The 14,641-nt window shown below is 41.8% G+C and overlaps 2 protein-coding genes across 3 annotated transcripts in view; one reads left to right on the forward strand and one right to left on the reverse strand.

Moving 5' to 3' along the window:
• LOC310838672 (ovomucoid-like) overlaps positions 1-14,641 on the reverse strand; it is a 32,663-nt gene that overhangs the window by 3,926 nt on the left and 14,096 nt on the right. Inside the window, exons 1-2 of one of the 2 annotated variants that reach the window (XM_083726243.1) lie at positions 3,902-4,023; positions 2,985-3,013 (exon numbers count right to left, since the gene is read on the reverse strand). The exons of the other annotated variant lie outside the window; for it this stretch is intronic. Coding sequence (XP_083582369.1) covers positions 2,985-3,013; positions 3,902-3,956 — 84 coding nt within the window. The 5' untranslated portion in view covers positions 3,957-4,023. Of the gene's footprint in view, positions 1-2,984; positions 3,014-3,901; positions 4,024-14,641 lie in introns of those variants that run through there. 2 annotated transcript variants of the gene reach the window in all.
• LOC310838670 (ovomucoid-like) lies at positions 10,011-13,449 on the forward strand. Its single transcript, XM_083726239.1, has 4 exons — positions 10,011-10,144; positions 11,031-11,059; positions 11,797-11,906; positions 13,225-13,449. The coding sequence occupies exons 1-4, from the start codon at positions 10,090-10,092 to the stop codon at positions 13,277-13,279; spliced, it is 249 nt and encodes an 82-aa protein (XP_083582365.1). The 5' UTR covers positions 10,011-10,089; the 3' UTR covers positions 13,280-13,449.

Genomic DNA, 14,641 nt, shown 5'->3' on the forward strand with positions numbered 1-14,641 from the left:
AAGGCTTATCGGTCTATAATTCCTTGGTTCTTTTGGGTCGCCATTTTTAAAGATTGGAATAATTATTGATCTTAGCCATATCTCAGGTATGATCCCATATTTATCTATAAGCGTAAACAGTTGGGCTAAGGGTTCTGCCCACCAATCGATATAGGTCTTAAATAATTCTATTGGTAGACCGTCTGGCCCAGGAGATTTCCCCGATTTGAAATTTTTAACTATCTCTCTAATTTCCTCTTCCTCTACCCTTGGCCACTCCTGGAGTTTAATAATTTTATTTTTGGTGGTTTCATTTCCTTTAAGTTCACTGTGTAGATTGTTAAATACAGATGTAAAGTATTGGAACCATTTGGATTCTGCAATTGGTGGTAGAGTTAGTTGGTTTTCGGCTTTCAATCCTCCATACACTAGGTTCCAGAACGCTTTGTTGTTTTTGCTCTGAATTGAGTCAAATAATTGTAGCCATTTTTGGGTTGCGTATTTCTGTTTCTTTTCGGCCAGAGTGTAATGATATTTTCTTTTTTCATCAAGATAAGAGGGCTCTAGTTTAGTGCGATTATTTTTAAATGTTTGGCGCAGTTTTCTTTTTAGCTGGAAACATTCATCATCAAACCAAGGGCTAGCGGTATGTTTAAGTACCCAAACTTTAGGTGGAGTACTAAGCTCTACAAACATTTGAAAGATTTCATTATAAATTTTCGGAATATCACTGTAGAAATTAGTGATCTTTAAGTTGGATAATACTTGTTTTCTCAGGTTGGCTGTAAGTTTTTGCCCCACTGCTACACTCATTTCCTGGGACCATTTTAATTGGGTCATTTGTTTGTATTGAGAAGGTTCTATGGTATTGTACTTAGTTATTTTGGTTTCGTCCTTTAAGTTAATAGACAACGATAATGGCTGGTGGTCGCTTTCAGTGCGCGTTCCAATTTTGAAGTCCATGATCGAATTTATAATATTATAAGGGACAAGAATATAGTCGATGACACTGCATCCTCGGGGGGAGAAGTATGTAAACTCCCCGCTTCTATCGCCTTTTGTTGAACCATTCACAATCTGCAAATTAAAGTTGTTACATAATTCAAGTAGGCGTAAGCCTTCGTTGTTAACAACCCTGTCTCTGGAGAATCGTCCTATTTTCAGGGCATGTGCGATATCATTATCAGTATTCCAATTTAGTTTGCTACATAGTTGTTCATTGTTGGTTCCTACTCTGGCATTAAAATCACCTGCTATTATCAGTGAGGCATTTGGGTATTTATCGGTCAGATTTTCTATATAAGAGGTTAGTTGTGACCAGTTTTCACTGCTGCTGTTGTTTTTGGTTGGGGGGATATAGACATTTACAAGTAGCAAAGAATCTTTGTTTTGGGTTAAAAGTAGAGCTTGTGCAAGTGGTAAGCATTCTTCTAGTTGCTTGATTTCAAACCCTAAGTTGTCTTTGATCATACAACAGAACCCTGCTTTCGGCCGGCCCTTCGTGTTTGTTTTCAATGCGGGTTTCGTATAGGAGGTGAAGCCATTGATTTTGATATCTCTAGTTGACCATGTTTCTTGTAGAAGTATTAATTCAAAGTCTTTAAAGAAGTTCATTAGGTCTGGGTCTCCGCCTTTGTTTCCCCACCCTGCGATATTCCAGGACAGCAAGCGTAGGGTCCGTTTTTGAGTTGGTGGCTGGTTGACAGCATTTAGTCATTCTAGTTCTGTTATTAAGTCTAGCGAGGGATTTTGTCTTGTGCAGATACAGCCGTTTGTCGCTGCTTTCGGTGGGGAACATAGTGGTGGATCTTTTAGATTCTTTTTTAAAGTGCGGGAAATTAAAATTTCATGAGGAATACACCAAGTGTTATATTTAGTTATGCATTCAAGCACAGGAAATGCTGATTCATCGTCCTGGCAAGCAGGGAATTGTGTGATAATGTTGTTCTCTATTCATCCCAAGTTCCCTCTTGGGGCATGTGATTCGGTGACATGGTAAGGCCCCATTGTGGATGCTTAAACTTGTCAAATTATAGATTGTCGGTGCCTGGGATTTCATGCAAGACACCTTTAAAGTTTAAAATATTGCAGGGTTAGAACAGGTACAAAGTTTTTCACACTGCCAAACAAAATTTGCAGACATGGTAGTCCCTTCAGGGAAGATTACTGTATTTTTCGTCCCATAGGACGCACCGGCCCATAGGACGCACCTAGGTTTTTTTGGGGGAAATAAAGGGAAAAAAATTCCCTTTGTTTGCCCCCCCAAACCAGGTCGGGGAATCCAAACCAGGTCGGGGAACAGCGGAATGGCGGCTCTGCGCCTCCCCGCTGTCCCCCGAGCTTGTGGGGCTGCCTGATGTCTGCCCGAAGTGCAGGGCGCTCTGTTTCAGCGCTCCCCACGCTCCGTGCAGCAGGCTGCTATCTGCAGCCTAGGGAGCCCTGCGGGAAGTCCAAGCTTCAGTGAAACCCTGCATTTGCCCCATAGGATGCACACAGATTTCCCCTTCATTTTTGGAGGGGAAAAATTGCGTCCTATAGGGCGAAAAATACGGTAATCCTGCCAGATTTTGAGTGGGCAGCTCCAGGGGTTTCATGCTAGACACATTTAACGTTGTTTTTGCAAATAAATACTTTTAAAAAACACACAGTGAGTGTCTAGTAATAACAGAATAACCCCAGTAGGCTACTACAGAACACAAGCTGAGACTTTCTTACAAATTGTGGGTAGCAACTGGAAATAATAATAATAATTGCACCGCCTTTTTAAAAAAAGCGGGATGGGACTAGAGATGTGAAATCATGGGGGAAATCCAGCACTTGTATGTTATATTTGTGTTGATGTGTTTTTGTTCCCTGTATTTTAAATTCTATTTTAAAAATTGACACATACACAGAGAGAGAGAGAGAGAGAATAATTTAAAATTCCACAAGAAATATAAATTCACTTATCTTAACTCCATGCTACTTCCATGTTCTATCATAAGAATAAATGATTTCCCACTTACCGCTTCCCATGTTGCTTTCACAACAACATCTAGATGCAAAACATAGATAATGTGAAAATGATTTAGCAAATCCATATGCTGCATAATAGTCCATTTGATAACATTTATTTATATTAACCGAAAAGTGGGATGCATTTTATCTTGTACATCCTATGTTATCCTAAAAGTGCCTTGGCAATATGCAATTTCCTTTAAATGCCACTGAGCATGGATAGGAAGACAATCAAATCAATGGGAAATGGTTCAGTCTGTTAACTATAATAATTACAAATAACTGTATATACTGGTTTAGTCCATATCTAACTGGGACCCAGTTCTGTTGATTTCCCTTGAATGCCTGGCTGTGGTGCTTTGCGTGTTTAGAATCATGGCTAGGTCCACTTTTTATGTCATAAGAGCCACATGGAGACCATGAAGAAAGGAGGGTACATGGTAGCTTCAGGGGGCATTAATATTTCAAGCCTCCGTTTTCAAAAAGGCTCCTATTGTGTGAAAAGTGGTGGGTGCCTTGAGAACTGTAGAGCCCTGATGTAGAGTATCTTTATTTGATAGAGTAAATCTCACATAGGAAGACATTCATTCTGGCTCTTCCTGCCGTGTATAATTTCATATAGGAGGAACCTTGAGAACAGACATGTTTCAGTGTTCAAAAGAATGAGAGAAAGGTACAAGTGTGTGTGTGTTTTGGGGGGATGTGTGTCCCTGTCCTTCGTGTCCCTATGTTTGACCACAATGTCTCCTCCTTCCTTTCGCTTTCAGACAGCGAACCCCATGGTTTGCAAGGAGATTTTAACTGGATTTAGCCACCACAGGTGGAGCCTTCCTACACTCATTTGAAGGCATGAATAGTCCATGGATTGTATGGTCCCTACACCTCTCTGAGAAAGAGAAATTTTGCAATATGAAATACGACTCACCTGAGTACAAAAAGAAGACCATCAGAGTGAGGAGGAAAAAGCTGCCTGGCTTCATGATGATGCTGGTGAGTTTAGTTCTGTCTGCCCCTTAGTGTTTTTCCAAGCAGTAGATGCTTCTCAGATTTCTCTGGCTGCAGTCAGGTCTGGAGTCCTGCCCTAAATATATAGACGTCATTGTGGCACCAATGATGAAATCTCCCAGTCTCAAGAAATATTTACATGTGGAAATAGGACATTACAGAGGGCAGCAATGTAATATACCATGCATAACAGTTCCCTTCCTCTGCAGAAACTAGGGACATGCAAGAAATATGTGGTAACCAGTAGCTTAGGAAGTTGCATGCAAAGTAGCTTGTCTTGACAATAAGCCAAAACAAGGCTGAAATAAAGACTCCGGTGCATGTCATATAGTATTTGCCAAAAAATAATTTATTACATGTACTCCTAGCCAACACTGATTTCAGATATAAATATTACGGGGGTAGGGAGTTTAGAGGTAGCTATCAGGGAAACCCATGGAAAGAGCCTTACTGGTTCAACATGTAAGCTATAAAATAAAAGAGGTATTGTAAAGGTTGTCCAAGAAAGCAATACAAAGACGTTATATATGCCAAACGCACCTATTATCTTTAATTATTTGAAAACCACAGAAGTGTTGCTACCACTTGGCAGAGAAAGGGGCAGGCACTTGACTTTGGTAACAATATTCATTCTATTGAGATCATAGTGGTTTGGAAAGATCTTGATACTTCTAAAAAGAAGGATGATGCAACCATCATTCAGCAAAACTATAAAACTAAGGAGTCGCACCTACAATTGCGAGGCATTAATTCTGTCTCATCTCCTTCCTAACCACCGCAGCGTCTCTCTCCAACCCTTATGCCTGTATGTGTTTTACATGATACATCTTGGCCAATATTGGAAACAAGAAGCTCGCAGGAGAAAGTCTGGACCTTGGGTTCAGAGAGTTTGGAGGGTTCCAAATCTTGGCAGAGCCCACTTTTTCCCTCAGAGGCACTTCTCCTGATCCTAAGCATTAAGCCTTATGAAGTAAGGTTTCTCTTTCAAGGAAGAGTGAATAGGATTGAAGCCTGACACTTTATCAAACGTTTGCACAACACGAGGGTACTTCCTGCCTTTCCCTCCCATAAGCAGATATTCTGATGAGCAAAAACAAAAAAAAATTCCTTCCAGTAGCACCTTAAAGACCAACTAAGTTAGTTCTTGGTATGAGCTTTCGTGTGCATGCACACTTCTTCTCAAAGTTGTAAAAGGGAATTACAGGCTGGGAGCAAAGGTTATACTGACCCTACATATTACAGAATACAATCAAGCTGCAAAAACACTAATTAAGAGTTGGTAAATAGTAAGATTTATTGTTTAACAGAAAATAATACCATGTGCCTCCCATCAGACTGTAGCCATATTTTCCTAAGGTCTAAGGTATAATGAGAGAGTTAAAGGGCAATAAATTTTGGGAAGAGCTAATGGGAAAAGCAGCTGGTTGGGAAAGGGGGGTGTAAATTGAAGAGTCCTTTTGAAGTTGTTTTTACTGAGTTCCTTTTTTACTTTGCAAAGGCCTTTTCTTCTAAAAAGCTATCTATGTTATGGGGTATGAGATTTGTTGGCTTAATGTAATTAGGCAAAGGATTTAGAAAGTAAGAAATGTTAGATTCTTATGTTAGATTCTTATTTCATTGATGGTGTGTGAGAATGTGAACCCAAGATCTCTGTTTATTGCTGCGTTGAATATTTCATTCCAGCTAAGCGTTAACCACGAGCAGGGTGCTACATGAGCAACTGGGCATATGCAGAACAGGATGATGGATCTGGTGGGCCATTGGCCAGATAATAAATTGCATGTCATATAGTGATAAATTGCATGTCATATAGTATTTGTCAAAAAATAACAATTTATTACATGGACCTAGCCAACACTGATTTCATATATATTGGCGTGGGGGTGGGGAAGTTTAGATGTGGCTAGCATGAAAACCTACGGAAGCAGGTGTCTCCAGATTTCAGACTCCCAATTCCGACAGTCTCAAAACGAGAATCATATACAGGCCAGTTTGTGATACAATGCAAGTCACTGGTCTCAAATCGGATTAGGGAGGGGCTAGTGAGGCTATTAATATTACATTTATGAGAGCAACAGGGTGAATAAAAATGGAATCTTCTTGAAAAAAATTGTCCATCCTGTTCTGCACAGCCTAACCTGCCTCCCTCGGGGATTTCCCAAATGCACCAGAGAAATCAAGAATACACAGTGGGACACCCAAGTGGGGAAAAGCCTCTTCTCCTTACAGAGGGGAGGAGTTGTGGGCAGGAGCCGTTTCCCGCGTTGGCAGAGGGCGTTCCAGCCCCCTGCCCAGCTGACCTGGCTGCTGCGCCACGCCTCCAGGCAGCCAACCAACCAGCTGGAGGCTTGGGGGTGGAGTTTTGCTGCTCAAACATGGCTGTGGCAGCACTTCCCTTTCATTCCGCTGCTGGTTTTCGTCAGATCCAATTTTATCCAATGCCTAAGCCAATACCTCTCACATGCTGTAATCAATAAAGTTGTGGCCATTTTTAGCCCATTAACCTAACATACCGTGTCCATGTCTCTTTCTTATCCCCAAGTGAGTGGCAGGTCCTTGAATCACAAACAAGGAGGAGAGAAATTCCATTGCAATAACATTAATTAATAACATGAATAACATTAATTTTTGATTCAGGTAGGGAGACGTGTTGGTCTGATGCAGTTGAAATAAATATAAAAAATTAAAAAAATGTCCAGTAGCACCTTATAGACCAACTAAGTTTGTTCTGGTATAAATTTTCGTGTGCATGCACACTTCTTCAGATATTTTTATTAATTCTTGAGCTAATTCAAGGGTGTAGTTGAATACCAACCTGGGTGGCATATATCAATTTATATTGGGGTAATTGAATTTTCTATGAATCTGACAAAGGTGTTGATGGGCCTACTTGGAATCCATGATGTGGACGTTACCAAGGTGATGGGGTGTATGTTTGGGGTGACAGGAAAAGGTTGTCTGGAAGCAAAGGCTGCTGGGAAGAAGAAGCAGGAAGCAGAGCTGGGATCCATCTTGGGAAGGTTGACTTAAAGCCACGACAGTCTCTGCTGCATCCTCAATTCTCCAAAGAAACACAGACCCTGTGTGGGTGCCTGGGACCCCATGGGCTTTCGCCACCGCTTGGCAGAGAGAGGGGCAGGCATTCGACTTTTGTAGCAATATTCATTCTATTGAGATCACAGTGGTTTGGAAAGATCTTGATACTTTTTAAAAGAAGGATAATGCAGGACATATGCAGAACAGGATGATGGACCTGGTAGGCCATTGGCCTGATACAGCAGCTGCTTCTTACATTCCCCTTGTGCAGCAGAACGGTCTCCCCTTCTCTCTCTCCTCCTCTGCATAGCCTAACCTCCCCTAGGGATTTCCCAAATCCACCAGAGCAACATAGGCAACACCATGGGACACCCAGGTAGGGAAAGCAAGCAGGAGAGAAATCCCATTGCATTAACATTAAGTCTTCTGCTGGCACAATGATGTAGCTGGGTACCCAATTGAATGGCATATTTCAATTTATATTATGGCAATTGATTTACTATGTGTATTTTTCTCTTATAACTCTGTTTTTTTTTTAATTTTCTTCGATTAAAAATCAATAGAAAAGCAAAGAAATGTATCATGGCAAGTCTCGAGAATAGCTGTGGATCACTGTTTGGGGGGGCCGCCTTGTGGCTACCTCCTTCCAATCAGAGTGACTGTACCTGCAAAAAAACTTTGCAAAAGCTTTGGGACACTGTTGGGGGGGCATCTTGTGGCCACATTATGGAGTGCTTATTTCCAATGCTATTCAATATCTACATGAATCCATTGGGAGAGGTCAATAGGAGTTTCGGAGTGAGGTGCCATCAGTATGCTGACGACACTCAGTTCTACTTTGCCACAACATCTGAATCCAGAGAGGCTGTACAGTACCTGGGCCATTGCCTGGAAGCAGTGGTGAAATGGGCCATTGCCTGGAAGCAGTGGTGAAAGCTGAGCTTGAAACCTGGCAAGATGGATGCACTGTGGGTAAGTAGTCCCCGTGTCCAAGAAATTGGTCCATTGCCTATCCTGGATGGGGTACCAGGCAGAGTTCATGGTATTCCCATTAGCGTACAAAGCCCTTAACAACTTGGGACCAGTTTACCTACAAGATCGCCTAACCCCCAGAGTCAGCCCACCCAGATTGGAGAAATGAAACAGACATCACCCCCTACTGGCACCTCGCTTGCCCGACCACTGCCAGAGAAGCAAACCCAGGCAACTTCATGATTGTAATGGTGGATTTGTCAGCCTCTTAGTGCTTAGAAATGGAAATGGAATATTACAGAGAACTGCAGTGTCCTGTACCAATTTCAACAGTTTCCTTTTAGTGTACAACAGACATCACCCCCTACGGGCACCTCGCCTCTTAGTGCTCTTCCAAGCAGTTAGATCTAACCTCTCTCCCATGCATACAAGGAAGTCTTTTGGCCTTGATGACGAACTCTCCCAGTTTCAAGAAATATTTGCATATGGAAATGGAATATTACAGAGAACTGCAGTGTCCTGTACAAATTTCAACAGTTTCCATTTAGTGCACAATTCAAGAAACATTTGGCAACCAGCCAGTTAGCAAATAGTACACGGAACAGCTTACTGTCTCAAACATAAGTCATAGCAAAGATAATAGATATTTTCAAAGTAAATCAATAAAAATGAATTAAAAGACAGTAACATTCTCAGTTAACTTTATTGCAATGTATCACGTGGGTTTCTAGAGAAGGGTGATATCATTTCATGCTGCTGAAGTAAATACAGCTCCATATCTGCTGGACCCACTGCCAGCCAACATGTACTGTTTTCCACTTCTGCCCATGGGCTCAAATGCACACACCTTAACATATACATGTTCTGGACATGCCACTTGTATTTTTCAAAACTGGAGAAGGTTTTGAGAAGAAAAGCCCTGTTGGATCTGGCTGAGGATCCAAGTCAAAGTTCAGCATCCAGAAGTGGCACATTGGGTGGGCCAGAGCTGTGGGGCTGCCCTCCTGCCACTGCAGCCACTGGAGCTTACCTGAAGTAAGCATTATTATGTTCTGATGCAAAGATAGTACAAAATACCTGACACTTTTAAAAAGAAGGCAATGCAACCAGCACTCTCCAAAATTACCGAACCGTTGAGTCCCATTTACAATTGTGAGACTTCTGTCCTTAGAAGTATCAAGGATTTGCCTTAGCACTGCGATCTCAATAGAATGAATATGGCACTTCAAGGAGAATCTCCAAGGAAAAATGGGAAAGATATTGTTAGGGCAATACTCTGAGCATCGGAAGTGTGGTTTAATCAGAACATAAGAATACCCCTGCTGGATCGTGCCCATGTCTCTTCTGTCCCAGGATCCTGTTCTCACAGCTGACAACCAGATACCTATGGGATGCCTGAAAGCAGGACCTGAGGGCAAAAACACTGGACCCACCTGCTGTTTTCCCAGTAACTTGTGTTCAGAAGAAAATGGCCTCCAAATCCAAGATGCTCACGCCATACATTCATGGCTTGTTTTCTCCTATCGCCAAATCTTGTTTTCTCCATGCTTGTTTTCCACTTAATGGTTTCCAAACAATTAAAGATAATAAGTGTGTTTGACGTATATAACGTGTTTGTATTACTTTCTGGGACAACAATACCTCTTTTATTTTATGGCTTACATGCTGAAGGAGTAAGGCTCCTTTGTTTTTCTCCTTTGTTTTCTTTATACTAAAACAATGATGAAAAGAATCCCAACATTTCTAAAACTGTTTTGTTTGTACCTCATTTCTTGTGACTTACAACAGCAATGTCATCATCACACCATAAGGCCGTATTTCTTAAGGAACCGGTTGCCAAATGTTTATTGCATGCACGTGGAATGTGCATTGAAAGGGAAACCATTAAAATTGGTACAAGACATTGCAGTCCTCTGTAATCACATTTTCATGTTTAAATATTTCTCAGAAATTGGGAGATTTCATCATCAAGGCTGCAGAAACTTCCATAAATACATGGAAGAGATACAAGACCTCATCCATAACCAGTGGAATCTGAAAAGCGTCTACTGCTTGGAAAAGCACTAAGAGGCCAACAGATCCAAACCCACCAGCAAAATCATGAAGCCAAGCAGCTTTCTCCTCCTCACTCTGATGGTCTTCTTTTTGTACTCAGGTGAGTAATATTTCATATTGCAAAAGTTCTCTTTCTTGGAGAGGTGTAGGGACCAAAGAATCCATGGACTATTCATGTCTTCAGATGAGTGTAGGAAGGCTCCACCTGTGTTGACTAAATTCAGTTAAAATCTCCTTGCAAACCATTCTGTTTGCTGGTTTAAACCTTACGGAAGGAGGGGACATTGTTGTTAAGCATAGGGACCCTGGGGGCAGGGACACACATCTCCCCAAAACACATACACACTTGAGCCTTCCCACATTCTTTTGGGCACTGAAACATGTCTGTTCTCAAGGTTCCCCATATATGAAATGATACATGCCAGGAAGAACCAGAATGAATGTCTTGCTATGTTAAATTTACTCTATCTAATAAAGATGCTGTACATCAGGGCTCTACATTGCACACAGCGCCCACCACTTTTCAACAATAGGAGCCTTTTTGAAAGCTGAAGCTCAAAACACTAATGCCCCCTGAAGCTACCATGTACCCTCCTTTCTTCATGGTCTCCATGTGGCTCTTATGACATAAAAAGTGGACCTAGCCATGATTCTAAACACGCAAAGCACCACAGCCAGGCATTCAAGGGAAATCAACAGAACTGGGTCCCAGTTAGATATGGACTAAACCAGTATATACAGTTATTTGTAATTATTATAGTTAACAGACTGAACCATTTCCCATTGATTTGATTGTCTTCCTATCCATGCTCAGTGGCATTTAAAGGAAATTGCATATTGCCAAGGCACTTTTAGGATAACATAGGATGTACAAGATAAAATGCATCCCACTTTTCGGTTAATATAAATAAATGTTATCAAATGGACTATTATGCAGCATATGGATTTGCTAAATCATTTTCACGTTATCTATGTTTTGCATCTAGATGTTGTTGTGAAAGCAACATGGGAAGCGGTAAGTGGGAAATCATTTATTCTTATGATAGAACATGGAAGTAGCATGGAGTTAAGATAAGTGAATTTATATTTCTTGTGGAATTTTAAATTATTCTCTCTCTCTCTCTGTGTGTGTGTGTATGTGTCAATTTTTAAAATAGAATTTAAAATACAGGGAACAAAAACACATCAACACAAATATAACATACAAGAGCTGGGTTTTTCCCAGGATTTCACATCTCTAATCCCACCCCTTTTAAAAAAAATAAAAAAGTTGGTGGTATTATTAGTATTAGTTCCAGTTGCTACTCACAATTTATAAGAGAGTCTCAGCTTGTGTTCAGTAGTAGCCTTGTGGGGTTATTCAGTTATTACTAGACAGACCGCCCAACCTTGCAGGCATATTATTTGGCCACTGTCTTAAGAATCCAGGCACTCACTGTGTGTTTTTTTAAAGTATTTTTTTTTTGCAAAAACAACCGTTAAATGTGTCTAGCATGAAACCCCTAGAGCTGCTCACTCGCAGTTTGGCAAGATTAATCTTCTCTGAGGGGACTACCATGTTTGCAAATTTTGTTTCACAGCATGAAAAAATTTGTACCTGTTCTAACCCTGCAATATTTTAAACTTTAATTTGTCTTGCATGAAATCCCTGGCACTGGCGATCTATAATTTGACAGGTGTAAGTGCCCACAATGGGTAGTCCAAAGGTTAAGCGGGGAGGACCTTTAAAACTGTTGTGTCCTTCATCTTCAGAAATATTGCAAAGGGTATCCAAACCCAATATGCACCCTGGAGTACCAGGCCCACTGCGGTTCTGATGGCAAGACCTATGGCAACCAGTGTCTCTTCTGCAATGCATATATGTGAGTATATCATGGAATCATAGAGTTGGAAGGGACCCTGAGAGTCATGTAGTCCAACCTCATGCAGTGCAGGAATCTCCCCCCCCCCCCGACATCTTTGTTGGAAGTTAAAAAGTACATGATTATATTTGCAATAAGCATTGTGAGATGTAAATAAAAAACAGAAAAGAAAAAGAGAATCAGCACCCATGTAGAAGGAAAGTCAAGCAGGGGGACACCCCTCCCCTGGGAAGTGCAGGAATCATTTTGCAAAATGTCAGGTTCTAAGCCATGGCCCTGAGTTTTATGTTGCTTATGAGGCCCAAAGGAACATGGTGAGCAGAGCTAATCTGTAGGTAGCCCTGAATTTGAAAGTGGAGTGGATTGGGAGGGCTATTCACATGCACCACCCTCCTGACACTCTTGTTGCTCCCGCTAAGAGTGATGGGGGGGGGGAATGGTCAGGGGAAATATGCCCAGAAGGGCTCTATCACCATCCCACCAGACCAGACACAACGCAAAAGGTAGTAGGGTTGGCCCAGAAGAAAAATAACCAAAAAAGCCATCAGGCAATTAGGGGATAAAGGTAAAGGGACCCCTGACCATTAGGTCCAGTTGTGACCGACTCTGGGGTTGCAGCGTTCATTTTGCTTTATTGGCCGAGGGAGCCGGCGTACAGCTTCTGGGTCATGTGGCCAGCATGACTAAGCCGCTTTTGGTGAACCAGAGCAGTGCACGGAAACGCCATTTACTTTCCCGCCGGAGCAGTACCTATTTATCTACTTGCACTGTGACGTGCTTTTGAACTGCTAGGTTGGCAGACGCTGGGACCGAGCAATGGGAGCTCACCCCATCATGGGGATTTGAACCGCCGACCTTCTGATTGGCAAGTCCTAGGCTCTGTGGTTTAACCCACAGCACCACCCACGTCTCACAATTAGGGGATAGTAAGAACATTATTATGAAGGCCTACTTTACAAAGGCCTACACTAGGTGTTTCCTTAATGTGGATCTTGGAACAGCTCTAGGTAAAAGTCTGAACATTTGCTCCTAGAGAGGTTTGACACAGATGTACGATGAAGGCGGGAGAAGGGGGATCTTCTACAAATGGTAGACCTGAAAAGAATATTGTTCTCTCTTGCTCTATATTGGCTAGGCTGACAGGAAGCTGTTTTCCAGGGTCTCAGACAGGATTCCTCCTCAGCCCTTTCCCATCCCAAAGACAAAGAGCAATGATGGCATAGGCGTTCCCACCTATATAGTATTTCTCTTTAAGGAGTTATAATGAAAGCTTCATCTCATGATTTCTCATATTTATTTACTTCTTTTTTCTCATCAGTGCAAGTGGAAGAAAGCTGGAACTGAAATACTATGGAGAATGCAAAAAAGCTTAAGATGCACAAGACTATGAAACATCTACAAAAGAAGTCCCATTTCTCTTTAAGCTTCACTCATTGCATCACCACCAAAAAATCCATTCTTCTCTTTGCTTATCCTCTGTGAGCCAGTGAATATCTCGCAACACCTTAATTCGGTTTATCAATAAATAAGCTCAGCAACATTATCAAACTCTCCATACATTTATTTGTGTATTATCTATTCTTAAAAATATTATATGAGTTGGGCAAGAGATTGGTCTTGAAGTTTGTTACTAATAACGCACAATCAGGGAACTGAGTCAAACAATCAGGAGAATCTTCTCCCTTTCGACTATGACATTTCTGAGTCCTGGCAATTGAGTTCTGCAGAGTAAAAAAACAAACAAACAAGAAACCTGTAGAACACCAGGTGATTAGTTAGACACTGAGGCTAGGACCCATCCCCCTGCCATGATACATTTCTTTTCTTTTCTATTGATTTTTAATAGAAGAAAATAAAAAAGAGACAGAGAAATAAGAGAAAAGTACACATTGAAAATTCAGTTGCCGTCATATGATTGATATAGGCCATTCAAGTGGGTACCCAGGTATATCATTGCACCAGCGCAAGAATTAATGTTAATGCAATGGGATTTCTCTCCTCCTTGCTTTCCCCACCTGGGTGTCCCACTGTGTTGCCTATGTTACTCTGCTGGATTTGAGGAATCCCCAGGGCAGGTTAGTTTATGCAGAGGAGGAGAAAGTGAGAAGGGGAGACTTCTGCTGCACAAGGAGAACGTAAGAAGCAGCTGCTGGATCAGACCCATCACCCACCAGGTCCATCATCCTGTTCTGCATATGCCCATCTCTGAGAGGCAGCAGCCACCTTGTTTTAGTAAGGGAGAAAAGCAGAAGAGCTCCTCAATTTCACAGGTATTGTTCCACAAGGAAATCTCAACAGAGCAGAGAAAATAGAGAGAAAAGGTCTTTCAGCCTTTTCTACTGGAGGACTAGGAGAAGAATGGAGAGGAAGCATTGGAAGGCAACTCAACTGCTCCTCAGAATATCCGCTTTTGTTAGGAAAGGCTGGAAGTACCCCCATGCTGTGCAAACTTCAAAAAAGGTGTCAGGTTTCAATCCTATTCACTTTTCCTTGAAAGCAAGTTCTTACTTCTGCCCCTTACCTCTGAGGGGCAAAGTGGGGCATGGCTCAGGCAAGATTTGGAACCCTCCAAACTCTCCAAGCCCAAGGTCCAGTCTTCGCCTGTCAACCACAATAATGCCAATGCATTTTTAACAACTGAGGGCTTCTGCGCATCTCCTTTGCTTAGTCAGTCATAAAAAGCACTGGCAGCAGATTCCTGCCCTGTTTCCAAGGAGAGGAAACAGTTGAAAAAA

This window comes from Podarcis gaigeae (genome assembly GCF_964106915.1).
Source record: "Podarcis gaigeae genome assembly, chromosome: 2".
Taxonomy (NCBI): Eukaryota; Metazoa; Chordata; class Lepidosauria; order Squamata; family Lacertidae; genus Podarcis; species Podarcis gaigeae.